The sequence below is a fragment of the Myxocyprinus asiaticus genome, chromosome 41 (assembly GCF_019703515.2).
Source record: "Myxocyprinus asiaticus isolate MX2 ecotype Aquarium Trade chromosome 41, UBuf_Myxa_2, whole genome shotgun sequence".
NCBI classification, from domain to species: domain Eukaryota; kingdom Metazoa; phylum Chordata; class Actinopteri; order Cypriniformes; family Catostomidae; genus Myxocyprinus; species Myxocyprinus asiaticus.
This window is the reverse complement of record NC_059384.1, coordinates 14229333-14245981: the sequence shown is the minus strand read 5'-3', so window position 1 is coordinate 14245981 and position 16649 is coordinate 14229333. Positions and strand designations below refer to the sequence as shown.

At 37.3% G+C, this 16649-nt stretch overlaps 1 protein-coding gene across 2 annotated transcripts in view; it reads right to left on the bottom strand.

Annotated features, from left to right (window-relative positions):
• Window positions 1-16649, bottom strand: part of LOC127432080 (GPI ethanolamine phosphate transferase 1-like) — a 28296-nt gene that overhangs the window by 4236 nt on the left and 7411 nt on the right. The window contains exons 8-22 of one of the 2 annotated variants that reach the window (XM_051682876.1): window positions 13100-13216; window positions 12937-12977; window positions 12780-12839; window positions 11966-12058; window positions 11799-11854; window positions 10665-10743; window positions 10223-10405; window positions 7742-7881; window positions 6530-6629; window positions 6327-6419; window positions 6140-6231; window positions 5876-5981; window positions 4590-4698; window positions 457-559; window positions 49-151 (exon numbers count right to left, since the gene is read on the bottom strand). In XM_051682876.1, coding sequence (XP_051538836.1) covers window positions 49-151; window positions 457-559; window positions 4590-4698; window positions 5876-5981; window positions 6140-6231; window positions 6327-6419; window positions 6530-6629; window positions 7742-7881; window positions 10223-10405; window positions 10665-10743; window positions 11799-11854; window positions 11966-12058; window positions 12780-12839; window positions 12937-12977; window positions 13100-13216 — 1475 coding nt within the window. The remainder of the gene's footprint in view (window positions 1-48; window positions 152-456; window positions 560-4589; window positions 4699-5875; window positions 5982-6139; window positions 6232-6326; window positions 6420-6529; window positions 6630-7741; window positions 7882-10222; window positions 10406-10664; window positions 10744-11798; window positions 11855-11965; window positions 12059-12779; window positions 12840-12936; window positions 12978-13099; window positions 13217-16649) is intronic. The other variant, XM_051682877.1, reaches the window with a different exon arrangement.

The following is a 16649-nucleotide window of genomic DNA, read 5'->3' as shown; positions in this document are numbered from 1 at the left end:
ACCACTTTTTAAAACAAAATGATGCCCATGGTTGCAGGGTAGTTTTACCTCAGTCCTGTTGGACCATTCTTGAGTGTTAATGGCTTCCTGCTCAACACTGATCCATGCAAACATGAGCCATGACAATACTGGAGGGAAGAGAGCCTCGTACCTTTACAAAGCAAACAGCTTCTATTATATGTACTGTTCATTTAATTTATTTTTATTTGACTGAATAATTCAAAACTTACAGTATATTGATCTATCTCTACAAGGGGTCCTTATGTGCCAAGATGTGAGCAGTCAATATGAATATTGTACTTGATGCTTACTGCACTACAACCACTTTGTGGTTTCTTTTTTTAATGCCACTTTCTCAAATGGGCAACCTTAAGAAAGAGCATGCATCCTATGTAGTGCTACCTTTCTGTGAAAGTTAAAGCAGACAAGTCCTGAGTGAGGGTTTATGGTGCTTACCCTGTGCTCAGGAGGAGATAGACACACACTAGGGACATCAGAATGCTCAACAGTCTGTGAAATAGTCTGGTGGAACTCAATAACGGCACAAAAAATGAGGAAGCTGAGAGAAGTTGAGAGAGTAGTTGAGAGAGTAGGGGATGAAGAAACAGGATGGAAGAAAAGCAAACATACAATTCATCACTTAAAGTTGCACCACTGCTAAAGATTCAAACAAGACTTTCACAACTTTAAGATAAACTGCAGTTGCAAAGTATCACAACATTTTACATCCTGTCAATCGATTACAATTTCAAAGCAAATTCTTTTAACATTTAATTTTAACTTAATTTTAAACAGAATTAATTTAATTAAATTTTAACATTTAATCAACAAACTGATTAAACAAACATTTATACCTTGAAAGAACTGTGAGTCGCTTTGGATAAAAGCATCTGCCAAATGCATATATTTAACTTTAAGGTTAATTACATGATATGCCGATTAATTAATATAATTAATCGCATACATAAATATTAGCTGAGAAAGGCCCTCAAATAACATTAATTCAATGTATAATGATTTAATAATTAAAGTTAAATTTAAATAATTATAAATATAATACATAGGTAACAATTTATAATAAAGTTCCATTCGTTAACATTAGATAACATTAGTTAACATGAACTAACAATGAACAATACTTATTAAGCATTTATTAATCTTTGTTAATGTTAATTTCAACAAATACTAATACATTTTTAAAATCAAAAGTTGTATTTTTTAACACTAGATAATGCACCATGAACTAACATGAACTAACAATGAACAGTTGTATTTTTTATTAACTAACATTAACAAAGATTAATAAATTGTGTAACAAATATATTGTTAATTGTTAGTTCATGATACCTAAATCATTAACTAATGTTAACGAATGGAACCTTATTGTAAAGTGTTACCAATACATATTCTAAATATAATAATTCAGATAATTAAAATGCATTACATTATTGTAACAGACGAGTAAAGAATTAGCAAGACAACACAAAAAGTGTCTTTAGAAGGCAATATATTGTTTATTTCAATATTACTGTAAGCCTATTGGCATACAGTCCACAGCAATCCATTTTGCAATTGAATTTTTCCATCTGTCTGAGATTTATTAATATAAGGGATTTTCTAAGGACGCATTAATGTACACATGCCTCAAAACGACGCTTTTGGAGTATCTCAGCATTTTCAGGTCACTGTGTCAACTTAAACTTAGTTTTAAACCTAGAAAAACATGTCTCAAGATCGCTGCGTTACCTATACAGCTGGAGTTTCGCTTACTGCTCCCTGCTGAAAACAGGTGGTACTTCAAGCTTAAATTGCTTTGTTGGAAGGAATATTCCTTATTACGGTCCAGGGACAATTAATTGCGTAAAAAATTTTAACAAGTTATTTTTTAATATAATTAATCGAATTAACGCGTTAAATCGATAGACCTAAAAAAAAATACATTGAAAAATGTAATAGTGTCTTTTCATCACTGCACTTAATGGGTTTGCAAACACAATTTTAATGGTATTCCTGAACAGTGTGTGAAAGTTTCTGCAACTGTACAAAGTAAATAAATATTAATAAAGTTTTTAACTCGCTGTAACTTTTTAGCACTGCATCATTTCACACTGTATATTTCAGGTAACGGCAGGGGCGTAGGAACCATTACAACTGTGGGGGACATGTCCCCCATACTTTTAGAAATAACTAAAATAGCCTTTAAGACCCAGCAGAAGCCTCTGTCAGCTGGTTGCTTCGGCAGTGGGCGGAACAAATTAAAAAGTGCTAATCCCATTGGCTAGCGCTAACATGTCACAGTCAATGTTTTGATTCAGCAAATCAGTTCGAGTGAACGCAGACAACGTGATTAACATTAATGAGCCCAACAGCCTGCAAGGCAATCTACCTGAGACAAAATGTAAGCAAACAGAGATCTTTGACTATTGTAAGTTAATGTTGTTAAACAGATGAAAGCATTTTACATTTTGTATACTTTTAGCGAGTTTAAAATCTCTGACCTCTTTATTGTTAGTCTTTTTAACTGAAACACTGAATGACCGATAATGTCTAATGTACAACCACCAACCAAAAAACTGAAGGGGACAGACATTCGGGATTTCTTTCATAGAGTCATGTGTGACAACAATCATCTAATGACAGTGTGTGTGTGCTTAGATTTTTTGGCTGACACTGGCAGATTGGACCAATGTTTGAAATGCTTGACAGCAGTCATTATATAATAATTATTGTGCTTAAAGGTGCTGCAAGCGATTTTTTTCATGGAAGGGTATGCAAAAAAATATTCTACTCCCTTAAAGATATTTATGAAATAAGTGTCCTAAGATATCTCACCGGTCTCTGTGACAGCTGTAGACTTTGTAAACAGCAAACAAAAATGTGTCCATGGACCGAGGACATTGACGCTTTTCATCTGTCAATCAATTTGCTCATTCTCTTAGTATTGTAGTTTTTAGACATTTTTAAGCCATGTTGTTCATAACAGTTGTCTGTTGAGGGCGCTATTTTGCTGCTATTGTTTTAAACATCCGTTTCTGCATGATGTTGGTCTCAATAAAGCTAATATGTTATCTTTGGAGTGCAGGGCAGAGCCATTGAAAAAGAGAGTTGCGACAATCCCATAGACTTCCATTGTAATCGAAGAATGCGGAAGTAACGCGTGTCATGGGCTGACCAATATTTCCAAACATTGTATAGTTCCAACGTAACCAACGTTACAACTGCATTCATTTTCAGTGTTTCCAAAGCACACTCGCTGGTAAGTTGATGAAATGACTGAATTTTTTTCGTATTCCAAGCATTAGTGGACCTCTTATCAATTTAGTCAATAGTGGTATTTTACGTAACCAGCTTTAGTTATTTATCGTAAGATAACAGATCGTTAGATTCAAAATGCAGTTAGCACTAGTAACTAACGTAAGCAACACCTGATTCAAATTACTTGGTTGTCATCAAGCTCTGCAGAAGCCTGATAATGACCCATTCATTTGAATCAGGTGTGTTGGAAGAGGGAAACATATAAAACATGCAGGGCAGGGGGTACTCGAGGACCAAGGTTGAAGACCACTGATCTAGATCACCAGATCTAGAACTACAAATAACAGGAGTGGAAGACCATGGGTGGGGGAACAACCTTTACCCTCTCACTGGACATACTGTGTAATAAAATGTTTTACTGAATGCAACTGGTTGCCTTGTATATTCTGTACTATTGACCAAACTCCTTTCTTGGCTTAAATTGAGCATTTGCTGGTGTGACTGATATTTAGAATAGATTTAACTTTGTCATTGCATCAAGTACTGTAAATATAAGTATCATCAACGTAGTAAATTGTAATGTGGGCTAATTCATAAAAGAACGTGTTTAACAAGTTTTATTTACTTAAACAGTCTAACGTTAAATGTAAAGTAAAACAATAGTCCTCATTAGGCTACAGTGCGGTAGCTAGCATAGCCATTTCTAGCTCTACTTCAAAATACTACTGCCTAGTGTTATATGGTAATATAATATAAATAAATGTAAATAATAATAATGAAGTAGCAGACATATAAATGATACAACACACCAGTAACCAAACTGAAAATTGCTGTAAATTGCTTTAAATCTAGTTGGTGCTGCTATCTGTCCCGCCAAAAACCATTCAAACTGGTTGACAGCGCGGATTTGTTTGTAACTATTGAGAGCTACATGAACCACGTGATCGTGTGTCGGCGAGATCAAAGAGTGTCGCAACTCTCTTTTTCAATGGCTCTGGTGCAGGGTTTTTGGAAAGAAGGGGCAGGGCTAATTCAACAGCTCAGTCTTATGGAAGTAGAATGGCTGAATTCGCTTACAGCACCTTTAATATGAACATTTTCATCCATATATGGTTTCTACAGTTTAGTTCTAATGAATAAAGTTCTATCATAAAAAATGTTTCTTAAAAATTCAGTTGCTATGCTTTCTTTCAAATTATATCACATATTCTTAAAAACATAAAACATATTCTCAAAAAAATCTTTAAAACTTTCATATTGTGAAGAGAGGCTGACAAGATTTAGAATGTGCCCCCCCATCGTAACAATGCAGCATGAAAATGAAGATGGCATACCAAGTGTGAACCAGCTAACGAGCTGGTTGAAGAGTGGCAGGCCCTGTTTTAGATGCAGACTGGAGTGGGTACTGGTCAGGGTATAGGCACACAACACCACCTGCAACATCTGCAAACACATAAAAACAAAAGCTTCTCGAATGTGGTCTGCATTGAGTATGTACAATTCTTTACACATTCAAAAACAGTCTCATGGGTTAAATCTTAGCTCCTTAGATGCAATGCAGAGAATATTCAAATATTATGCATGCATGAGATCTCTAAAGTGTATACAGTAAGTGGTTTAGTGTTAGTGGTTTCACACTTCAATTGCTTTGTCCAAACTGGGGATGGACTCCATCCCACTTCACCTGCCTCTGCAGGTCTCTTTGTACATTATAGTTATCCACTATATAGCTATCCACTGTAGCACAATAGGTCCTAGTGGAAGCTGTTTACCACTGTAGCAAGGTAACTGAGGAGCAGAGGAACAAATATGGAAGCGTTACTTGCTTCACTTTTTCACTCTTGTTTTTGTCCCTTTGGTTTCACTACTAAAAATGTAACAAGGACACTTGCGTCTGTGTGCTGCAAAGGCATTGCAAGAGATGCAAATAATGCAAGCTGCTTGCCACTTTCTGCAGAGTCTATCAGCAATAAGAAACGCATTATACTATAATAGATAAATTATACATCATCAACAGCTGTTTACTTCAACAAATCAGGTCAGAATATTTTTATACCACTTGCGAGCTCTTATTTAGTCCACATGAACAATACCAAGCCTCTCATTTCAGACAGGATATGGTTGCTATGTGAAAACAAATTCACATCAGCCAAATGTACCACAGACTATGCACAACAAACTCTATTGTGAAAACACTCTTAGAGACTGAAAGACTAAAAATGTGGGCCACATGAACTTAAGCAACAGCCCTGGGATTAGACATAAAACATACAAAATGATTTAAAATGCAATTTCAATAGTACATTGGACAGTCTTTTTTTCTATGAAATAAATGTTAACAAACTACATTTTTACATTATATATAAATAATTATTTATTAATAAATAATACAAAATAAAAGTTGTGGTTTCCATTGTCCTTATCAATTCAAGTGCTAACAAACTTTTGACATATTTTATCAAATAGCCATCGTTTTAATAGGAACTGTTGATTTAAACGTAAAGGCTTTTTGGTTTTGATGTAAGCGGAACATTAAAAACTTCAAACTCAAGCGCCAACATCGTCACTCATTACAGAACGAGAACCTGAGAAAGAGTGGATCATTGTGGACAAAAATGACCTGGAAGATGAACAGCTGACAATCTCTTCTGATCAGAGGACAGCGTCTCCATGATGAGCAGAGGTATGAGGAAGAGTTGAAGAGGGTCAGCACTCCAGCACAAATTCTAAAGCAAAAGCACAAATAAACAACATTCTATCACACGATTTAGAACATAGGCCTTCCTGATGTCAATCAACACCACAAATCAGAGAGTGTAAATGTTTTATAGGATTTTAAAAGAAGAATATTAACATTAATTCTTGTGAAAAAAAAAGTGCTTACACATAGTTAACGTTGGGTTCCCGTCCCACCACAGGCAACAGTGGGAATATAGCCAAGCTGAGACAGCTCAACATCCAGCTTAATGAACTGAACTACAGCGGTATAAAGAAAAAAAAACATGTGCCATCGAAACAAGCCACGCATTTCACACCTCATTTTAGAACAGACCTTGAAAAGGACATTTTACCTTTGCTTTGATGTACAGGCCAGAGAGCATCGGCCACAGTGAAAGAACAATCAGCCCCAAGGTCAACATGGCCCGATAGAAAAAACTCACAACCTACAAAACACAAGCAGACAGGAAATTATCTATTCACAGCCTTAATGCCCAAAAAACATACAGACAGCAGACTTCATTATGTCTAGCACATAATTAAGCAAAGCGCTTACTAGTAACTCAATTCCGAATGTGACCAGCAAAAAGTATCCAAAGCACTTGCTAAGTGGAAGTGATGGGATTGATCTAATCAGTCCAGCAAAAGTTTCAAATCTATAATGGAGAGAGAAAAAACAAACAAAAATTTGAAAAGAAAGAAGCAGATCGGGATGATTTTTATAGATACATTTGAATGTTTTAAAGACCTCATTAAAATGCTTGCTGAGCGCAAATTTTCTTTTACTTAGTTGACGTATTTCCTATTGAAACAGGAAATTGCAGTGAGACATATCCATTTAAAGGGATAGTTCACCCAAAAAATACTCCCATCATTTACTCACCTTCATGCCATCCCAGATGTGTATGACTTTTTTTTCTTCTGCAGAACACAAACCAAGATTTTTTGAAGAATATTTCAGCTCTGTAGGTCCTTACAATGCGAGTGAATGGTGACCAGACCTTTGAAGCTCCAAAAAGCACATAAAGGCAGCATAAAAGTAATCCATAAGAATCCAGTGGATTAATATATGTCTTTAGAAGCAATGCAAATACTTTGGGTGAGAAACAGATCAATATTTAAATCTTTTGAAAGTGAAAGTGGAGATTTATAGTAAAAAAGGACTTAAAAATTGATCTGTTTCTCACCCAAGTGAAACTGTTTGGAGCTTGGGAGGTCTGGTCACCATTCACTTGCATTGTGAGGACCTACAGAGCTGAACTATTCTTCTAAAAATCTTCGTTTGTGTTCTGCAGAAGAAAGGCATACACATCTGGGATGGTATGAGGGTGAGTAAATGATGAGAGAATTTTCATTCTCGGATAAACTTTCCCTTTAATAGCCAACAGCCTGCACAATGATTGCTAGTTATTATTGCTAGTCAGAGGCAGATGGTATTAAGAGGAGGGACATTCTCATTCAGAGAGTGTTTGATTTGACCAAAATTTGGATACGCCCATGAGATGTATCATCCATATTTTCATTCCTCTTTTCTAGAACAGAAAGACTGTATGTTTTAAATGCGTGTTTCTGCGTAAACATAATTTTGTCAACTTTGAGGACTGCACTTGCATATAAATGACCTCACAGCTAACAGATGTGGACTAATAGCCACAAAACTCAACTTACATTTCATCTATTTTAAAATGTTAAAAAAAAAAATTCACATGCAGCTGATACAGTATAAAGGGCATTCTGAGTTCTAACTAAACAGGGATAAGTAACTTACTCTTTTATAACGGAGTACCACACAGGCACAGGGAGCAAGCAGTAGATGTAATAGGTCCAAGGACTGGACTGAACCCACAGGAAAAGAGTCACAAGCAGACCAACAAACAGAAACGTCCGGTCTAGACTCCTTTCTGCTATCTTGAATACGTGCACACAGACACATACATACATAGAGACATATCAACACATACAGGATGTGACACTTATTAAAGATCTCACAAAAAAAACAAAAAAACAAATTCTAAGTGATAATGATCGTGGTCTGCAGAATCATTGTGCGGTGACATCAGCTTGTCAGGCTGCATGGGTATCATTTTTTCAATAAAGTTCCATTCATTCAGAAATGGCTTTCCAGCCGGGTGCTTTCCAGTGGCCCAAACAGGGCATTAAGTATTTGGGTATTTTATTTCCAGCAAATTTGTGTGATTTAGTTAGAGTTAATTTTGACCCCTTAATAAAACGGTTTTCGAGTGATGTGGGCAGGTGGGCTTCATTACATTTATCTATGATTGGGAAGGTTAATGTTATTAAAATGAATTGTATTCCAAAATTCAATTACTTACTGCAGACTCTCCCTGTAGATGTCCCCCTCTCTTATTTCAAGCAATTTGATATCATAGCAAAGTCCTTCATTTGGAATGGTAAGCGTCCCAAGTTACATTTCAATAAGTTACATAGGCTGATTGAAAAAGGTGGGCTAGGCCTACCCAAGATTTTATTTTATTATTATGCAATCGGTCTCAGACATTTGGCTCATTGATTGCTTCCACCTGGGAGAGCCCCTCCCTGGTTCTGTATAGAACAGGAAGTTCTTGCCCCTATTTCTCCACTGCAGAATCTTTCTTTCAAATTAATCGGAGAAGCTAAGATACATCCCGTTATCTCGCACTTGAACTCGGTATGCACAAAAGTGTCCAGACTGTTTAATTCTGACATTTTTTTAAATGTTGCCTCGAGTATATGGCTGAACCCCAAACTATGCATCAACAAGTCCCCTTTTTGCTTGTCAGAGTGGATTGGGAGGGGGGTTACTACACTCGGTGACCTATATGAGAATGGAGTGTTGAGATCCTTTCAAAATTTGGTTCAACTTTTTGGGATTCCTAGATCTCAGTTCTATAAGTATTTACAGCTGCGCCACCTGCTCTGTACTGTTTTTGGGAGTGGTTTACACCCTCCTAAAGCGGCAGATACTCTGGGAGTGGTGATTACTGCTTTTGGAAAAGGTCATGAGGCATCGGTGTATTACTCCCTACTAATTCAGAGTCTGGAAGATGGAACTTCAACTTCTCTTAAGAGATTATGGGAGAAAGATCTAAATTTGGTATTAGAGGAGGGAGAGTGGGCTAGGATTCTAAAAAACATCAAAACTGCATCCAGAGACGCAAGGGTTCACCTCATGCAATTTAAGATTTTACATAGAGTCTATTGGACCCCCTCTAGATTGCGTAGGCTTGGTCTTAAAGACACACCCACCTGCTGGCGATGTCAATCAGAAGATGGAGACACAAACCATGTCTTTTGGGGATGTGTTAAGATGCAAGAATTTTGGATAAGGATTCAGAGCTTTATGTGTAAGGTTTTGGCCTCTCAAATTTTATTTTGTCCCAGACTCTGTATCTTGGGAGATGGGGCAGTCATTAATTTGGAGAATAAGCACATGAAAAACTGGGTCCTAACTAGTGTTATGATCGCCAGACAGATCACTTTGAGGAGTTGGAAGTCGCCTGGAGCGCCCCCGTTTCAAGAGTGGTGTTCAGAGATGGCCAGAGTGGCAGCTCTTGAGGAGGGGGCATCCAGAAGACTGGGGAGTCTAGACATGTTTATGAAGAAGTGGGGTAGATATCTGTCTTTTTTGGAGGGATCTCTGGGAGGGACAGTGGAGAGAGAGGTGTAAGGGTTTTGTGTGTATGATTGTTTTATTTATTTTATTTTTGTTTAATTAATTAATTTATTTTTGTTGTGTGTCTATGGTTGTGTGACCACTGGGGTGTTGTTGGGGGTCAGGTGGGGGGGATAGTGGGGGTTGGATATTGATTCTGTATAAGTGTGTTCTGTTATTTATATTTAATGGTTGAATCAATAAAAAAAATGTTAATCGGAAAAAGTTCCATTCATTAACATTAGTTCATGCATTAAGTATCATGAACTAACAATGAACGATACATTTTTTTACAGCATTTATCCATCTTGTTCATTTATTAATCTCTAAATGTTAGTTAATATAAATACAATTGTTCATTGTTAGTTCATGTAAGTTCATATTAGTGCATAAACTAATGTTAACATATACAACTTTTGATTCAAAAAAAAAAAAGTTTTACTATATGTTGAAATTAACATTAACCAAGATTAATCAATGCTGTAATAGTATTGTTCATTGTTAGTTCATGTTAACTATAGTTGTTAACTAATGTTAACAAATGGAACCTTATTGTAAAGTGACACTGCATGCTGAACTGCAACACCTATCGCTTACCATGTGTGTGCTAGTTGGAGGTTTACGTAGGCTAGCGTGGGTCTTCAGGATGAATAGAACCACATAAGATGTCCAGCCAATAAAACCCAGAACAACACTGCTGCCCAGGAAAAATCGGTCATAAGTGTGATAATATGACAAGCCCTCCATGGCCTGGGCTATCAGACCCTCACAATAATGGATCTGGAAGAAGAGACATGGAGAGATTGGAATATAGATAGAGAGTCATCACTGACTCACTCTCATGTCATTCCAACCACATAGGACTTTCTTTCCTCTGTGGAACACAATTTGAGATGTGAGGGACTGACTGCCTCAGTCACCATTCACTTTCATTGTATGGAAAAGAGATGCAATGAAAGTAAAGGGTGACGACAGAATTTTCATTTTGGTCGAATAATCCCTTAAAATTTGGAAGTGATGTTAACCAATTAGCACTTACTGCTTCATCAAACTGTCCTTTCTTGATCAAATCTCTTGCGTGACGCACAAAATCCATCTGCTTAGAGTCAGTCAGAGGCCTAAAAGAAAAAAGCACAACCTCACAAATTGACTTTAGGTCTACAATAATCTCAATCCTTTAAAGGGATAGTTCACCCAAAAATGAAAATTCTCTCATTTACTCACCCTCATGACATCTCAGATGTCTATGACTTAATTTCTTCTGCTCAACACAAATGAAGATTTTTAGAAGAATATTTCAGCTCTGTAGGTCCATTGCAAATGAATGGGTACCAAAATTGTGAAGGTCCAAAAAGCACTTAAAGGCAGTATAAAAGTAATCCATATGACTCCAGTGGTTAAATCCATGTCTTCAGAAGCGATATGATAGGTGTGGGTGAAAAACAGCTCAATTTTTATGTCCTTTTTACTATAAATTCTCCTCCCTGCCCAGTAGGTGGTGATATGTACGAAGAATGCAGATTACCAAAAACAAAAGAAGAAGACTGTGAAAGTGAAAGTGGGGATTGATCGTAAAAAAGGACTTAAGTATTGATCTGTTTCTCACCCACACCTATCATATCACTTCTGAAGACATGAATTTAACAACTAGAGTCTTATGGATGACTTTTAAGATGCCTTTATGTGCTTTTTTACGCTTCAAAGTTTTGGACCCTGTTGACATGTATTGTATGGACCAACAAAGCAGAAATATTCTACTAAAAATCAACGTTTGTGTTCAGCAAAAGTCATACACATTTGTAAATGATGAGAATTTTCATTTTTGGGTGAAATATCCTATTAAAGGGGCCATAGTCTTCTACATTTTTTTAACATTTGATTATTTTCCCTGAAGTCCACTAATGTAATGAAGTATGACTGTGTGTTATTTATGTTTATGAGGTAACCCACTAGCCTTCTGGGTTGGCCTACAAACCGATGTCAAAACTAAACAGCTTTATACCGCGATGGTTTCTGAATGACACATTTTTGCATTTTAACAATTTCCCAAAAATGTTCTGGGTGGACTGGGGAATGAGCTTTGTGTGAACATTAGTGTGTTTACATAGTACTTTGAAGTCTTTTATTGCAAAAGGAATCATATTTTCCATGATACCCATTGATGTGTACTCACTGGTAGGGTGTAAACAGAAAGAGTATTGTTGTTTCTTTCTTCTGTGCCATTTTTACCTGTGGACGTGATAAACACAGGACTGCTGATTAAATTCAAATTATATTCAAAACATAAGGACCAAGTGGTTGGTAAAGGACTAATATGTATTGTACTTTACTGTACTTTACCCTGAACTGCTCCAAGATCTGAATGGCATTTGCATACATGCTCTCAGCTTTGAAGTGCTGGCTGTTATTGAGATAATTTAGTGGTAAGACCCCCTGTAAAACAACACAAGTTCAGTTTAGAATATAAAATAACCAGTGTATATGTGTGTGTGTGTGTGTGTGTGTGTGTACAGGTTTAACCTCCATTGTGGGGACCAAATGTTCCCACAAGGATAGTAAAACCTGAGATCACCTACATTGTGGGGACCAGCCAGCGGTCCCCACAAGGGAAATGGCATATTAAATTATGTTTTTTGAAAATGTAAAAAGGTTTCTGTGAGGGTTAGTTTAGGGGTAGGGATAGGGTTAGGGGATAGAATCTATAGTTTGTACAGTATAAAAATCATTATGTCTATGGACAGTCCTCATAAGGATAGCTAAACCAACATGTGTGTGTTTGTGTGCGTGTGTGTGTACATGTTTATACTACATTGTGGGGACCAGCCAGCGGTCCCCACAAGGGAAATGGCTTATTAAACATACTAAACTATGTTTTTTTTTTAAAATGTAAAAATGCAAAAAGGTTTCTGTGAAGGTTAGGTTTAGGGTTAGGGTTAGGGTTAGGGGATAGAAATTATCGTTAGATCTGTATAAAATCCAAAAAATGCATGGAAGTCTATGGACAGTCCCCACAATGATATAAAAATATAGTAGTAGTGTGTGTGTGTGTGTTTGTGTGTGTGTGTGTGTGTGTGTGTGTGTGTGTGTGTGTGCGCGCGTTACTCTGAGATATAAAATGGTGATCTGAAATACATTTTCTGAAAATCATGTTTACCACAGAATTCAAAGGAAAGGGAACTCCAATAAGAGATGACATCAGTGGAGCAATATCAGCCTGTAAAGTAAGACAAACAACAAAAGCAGATAAGCAACATTTTATTGTTTACTTGTCATGCACAAACATATCATTAATAAATGGCTGAAAATATCACCTGATTGACATCCACTCTCCTGTACATTTCTAATCCCCATTCTGCAATTCAAGAAGGGTAAAAATAAATATTTAAATTATTTTAGCCCTGTTCAATGAAGTCTGAATCTCGATTAAAGGATTTCTGAAAACTTATCACCTCAGAAAAGGACCATTAAACAAACCTTGTAGATAATGATCGTCATAATTCTGAGAGACAGCCCGCTGTGATGTCTGAACCCCAGCGCCCCATACCACCAGCGGAGTCAGCGTCTCTGATGGGTGTCCTGCACCATGAGATCCTGCAAATTATATATTTGTAAACTGTAATATGCTGATGTATAAATGGACTATGCTTCAACACACAACATTATGGGACTGCTAACTCAAATTCAAATAACATAAACCAGGTGAAATGCATAAAGAATTACTGTTATTTTATTCTCAAAAAAAAAAAAAAAAACCTACTTCAATCAGAGGGATAAAAATAATGAAGAAACTGTGGCATTTTCACAGAAGTTTTTCTTTTTCAATTAACATTTTTTATTGACTCATAAATATATAACAAAGAAAAAACACAACAAATATACATTGAGTTGACATTTAACCCCCACTATTATACCTCCCCCTCGCCAATCACCAACCCCACCCTGACCCCCAACAAACACCCCCGTGGTCACACACAGAATACACACACACACACACAAAATAAAAAAATAACCCCCCCAAAAAAAGAAAACAAAAAAGAAAATATAATAATCATATATAAATAAAACTAAACTTCTCTCTCCACAGCCCCTCCCGAGAGTCCCCCAAAAACACCAAATACTTGCCCCACTTCCCATAAAACAAATCTCGAAACCACAGCCTTCTGCTCGACATCTCTTAAAAAAGCTGCCACCCTCCCCATCTCTGCACACCACTCTGGAAATGAGGGAGCCCCATCCGACTTCCATCCCCTTAAAATAATCTGCCTGTTAATCATAATACTAGTCAGGACCCAATTTTTTTATGTGTTTGTCCCCCAAATTTATGACCGCCCCATCGCACAGAATACAGAGTCTGGGGCAAAATGAAATCCGAGTGCCCAAAATGTAACATAAGAAACTCTGAACCTTCAACCAAAACTCTTGGATCTTAACACACCCCCAAAAAACATGGATTGTGTCTCCATCTTCTGACTGGCATCGCAAGCAGGTGGGTGTGTCTTTAAGACCAAATCTATATACAATCTAGAGGGGATCCAATAGAATCTATGTAAAATCTTGAATTGCATAAGGCGAACCCTTGCATCTCTAGATGCAGACTTGACGTTTTTTAGAATCCTAGCCCACACTCCCTCCTCCAATACCAAATTCAAATCTTTTTCCCATAATCTCTTGAGAGAAGTTGAAGCTCCATCCCCCAGACTCTGAATTAACAGGGAGTAATACACTGATGCCTCATGACCTTTTCCAAAAGCAGTAATCACCTCTCCAAGAGTATCTGCCGCTTTAGGGGGGTGTATGCTACTCCCAAACACAATACAGAGCAGGTGGCGCAGCTGTAAATGCCTATAGAATTGAGATCTGGGAATCCCAAAATGTTGTACCAAATTTTCAAAAGATCTCAACACTCCACTCTCATATATGTCAGCAAGTGTAGTAACCCCCCTCAAAATCCAGTCTGACCAGCAGAAAGGGGACTTATTAATACTTAATCTAGGGTTCAGCCATATACTTGAGGCAACATTTAAATAAATATCCGATTTAAACACTCTGGACACTTTTGTCCATACCGAGTGCAAATGTGAGATAACAGGGTGTAACTTATCCTATCCGGTTAGTTTGATAGAAAGACTTTGCAATGGCGAAATAGGGGTACGAACTTACTTTTCAATACAAAACCAGGGAGGGTCTCTCTCAGGTGGAAACGATCAATGAGCCAAATATCTGAGACTGAATGTATAATAATAAAACAAAATCTTGGGTAGGCCTAGCCCACCTTTGTCAATCAGCCTATGTAACTTATTAAAATGTAATCTGGGAAGTTTACCATTCCAAATGAAGGACTTTGCTATGATATCAAATTGCTTGAAATAAGAGAGGGGGCCATCTACAGGGAGAGATTGTAGCAGGTAGTTAAATTTTGGAATACAATTCATTTTAATAACATTAACCTTCCCAATCATAGATAAATGTAATGAAGCCCACCTGCCCACATCGCTCAAAAACCTTTTTATTAAAGGGACAAAATTAACTCTAAATAAGACAAATTTGCAGGGAATAAAATGCCCAAATACTTAATGCCCTGTTTGGGCCACTGGAAGGCACCCGGCTGGAAAGCCATTACTGGGCAGTATGCTGTCAGAGCCAAAGCTTCGGATTTAGACCAACTGAATCTGTATCCTGAGAATTTAGAAAAGGAATTAATAATTCTGTGGAGGTAAGGCATAGATCTAGTAGGGTCGGAGACAAATAATAAAATATAATCTGTGTAAAGCAAAAGCTTATGCGCCATACCTCCCGCCACCACCCCTGGAAAATCATCGTCCTTTCTTATCACGGCTGCTAATGGTTCCAGGGCCAGACAGAACAATAAGGGGGAAAGAGGGCAACCCTGGGTGCCCCTATCCAGAGTAAAATAATCTGAAACGAATCCATTTGTTTGTACCGCCACTACCAGGTGTCTATAAAGTAACTTAATCCATCCAATAAGAGTTTTCCCAAACATGTATATTTCCAAAATTGTAAAAAGATAATCCCACGCTACCATATCAAATGCCTTTCTCGGCATCAAGTGAGATGTCAGGGACCACTGACCACATGATATTGATGAGATGCCTAATGTTATCAGAAGAGATGCGGCCCTGAATAAACCCCACCTGATCTATATGTATAAGAGATGTCATAACTTTACTTAATCGGTTAGCCAGAATTTTTGACAATATTTTTACGTCTAGCTGGATCAGGGAAATTGGACGGTAACTCTTACTCTCGCTTGGATCTTTGTCCTTTTTTAGAATCAGACTGATCCGGGCTTGCATCATGGTTGGTGGAACCTTTCCATTCTTTAATGATTCCGTATAAATTTCTAACAAAAGTAGAGCCAGTTTTGTAGCATAAGATCTAAAAAATTCAGCGGCAAAGCCATCTGGCCCCGGAGCCTTTCCTGTATGCAAGGCCTTAATTACCTTGCAAAGCTCCTCCAAGGTTTCTCAGAATCAAGAGAATTTTTTTGCTCAATTGTCAGTTTAGGGAGTTCTAATGGTTCCACAAAGTTTCTAATATCCTCATCAGTAGACGAAGACGTTGAACTATAAAGATCAAGATAAAATTCCTTAAAAGCATTATTAATATCAATGGCCGGGGTAAATATTTCACCACCAGCAGATTTCACTGAGGGAATGGTAGAAAAAGACTCTCTCTGTTTTATATATCTAGCCAAAAGCTTCCCTGCTTTGCCCTGAATAGCCAAAACTCCATCTTCCGCAACAGTATTATATCTGTATTTCAATCGGGTCAATTCTCTGAGGCCATTAGAGGACATTCGGCGCTTCAGCTCTGCCTCGGCTCTTTTAATATTCCCTTCCAACTCCACGAGTTCTCGTGCTTTGGATTTTCTGATGAATGAGGCATACTGTATGATCCGGCCCCTAAGAACTGCCTTAAGTGCCTCCCAAGACATGCCCACAGAGGATACTGAGGACCAGTTGGTCTCCATATAAACAGCCTTTAGCATTTGTTGAAATTCAGG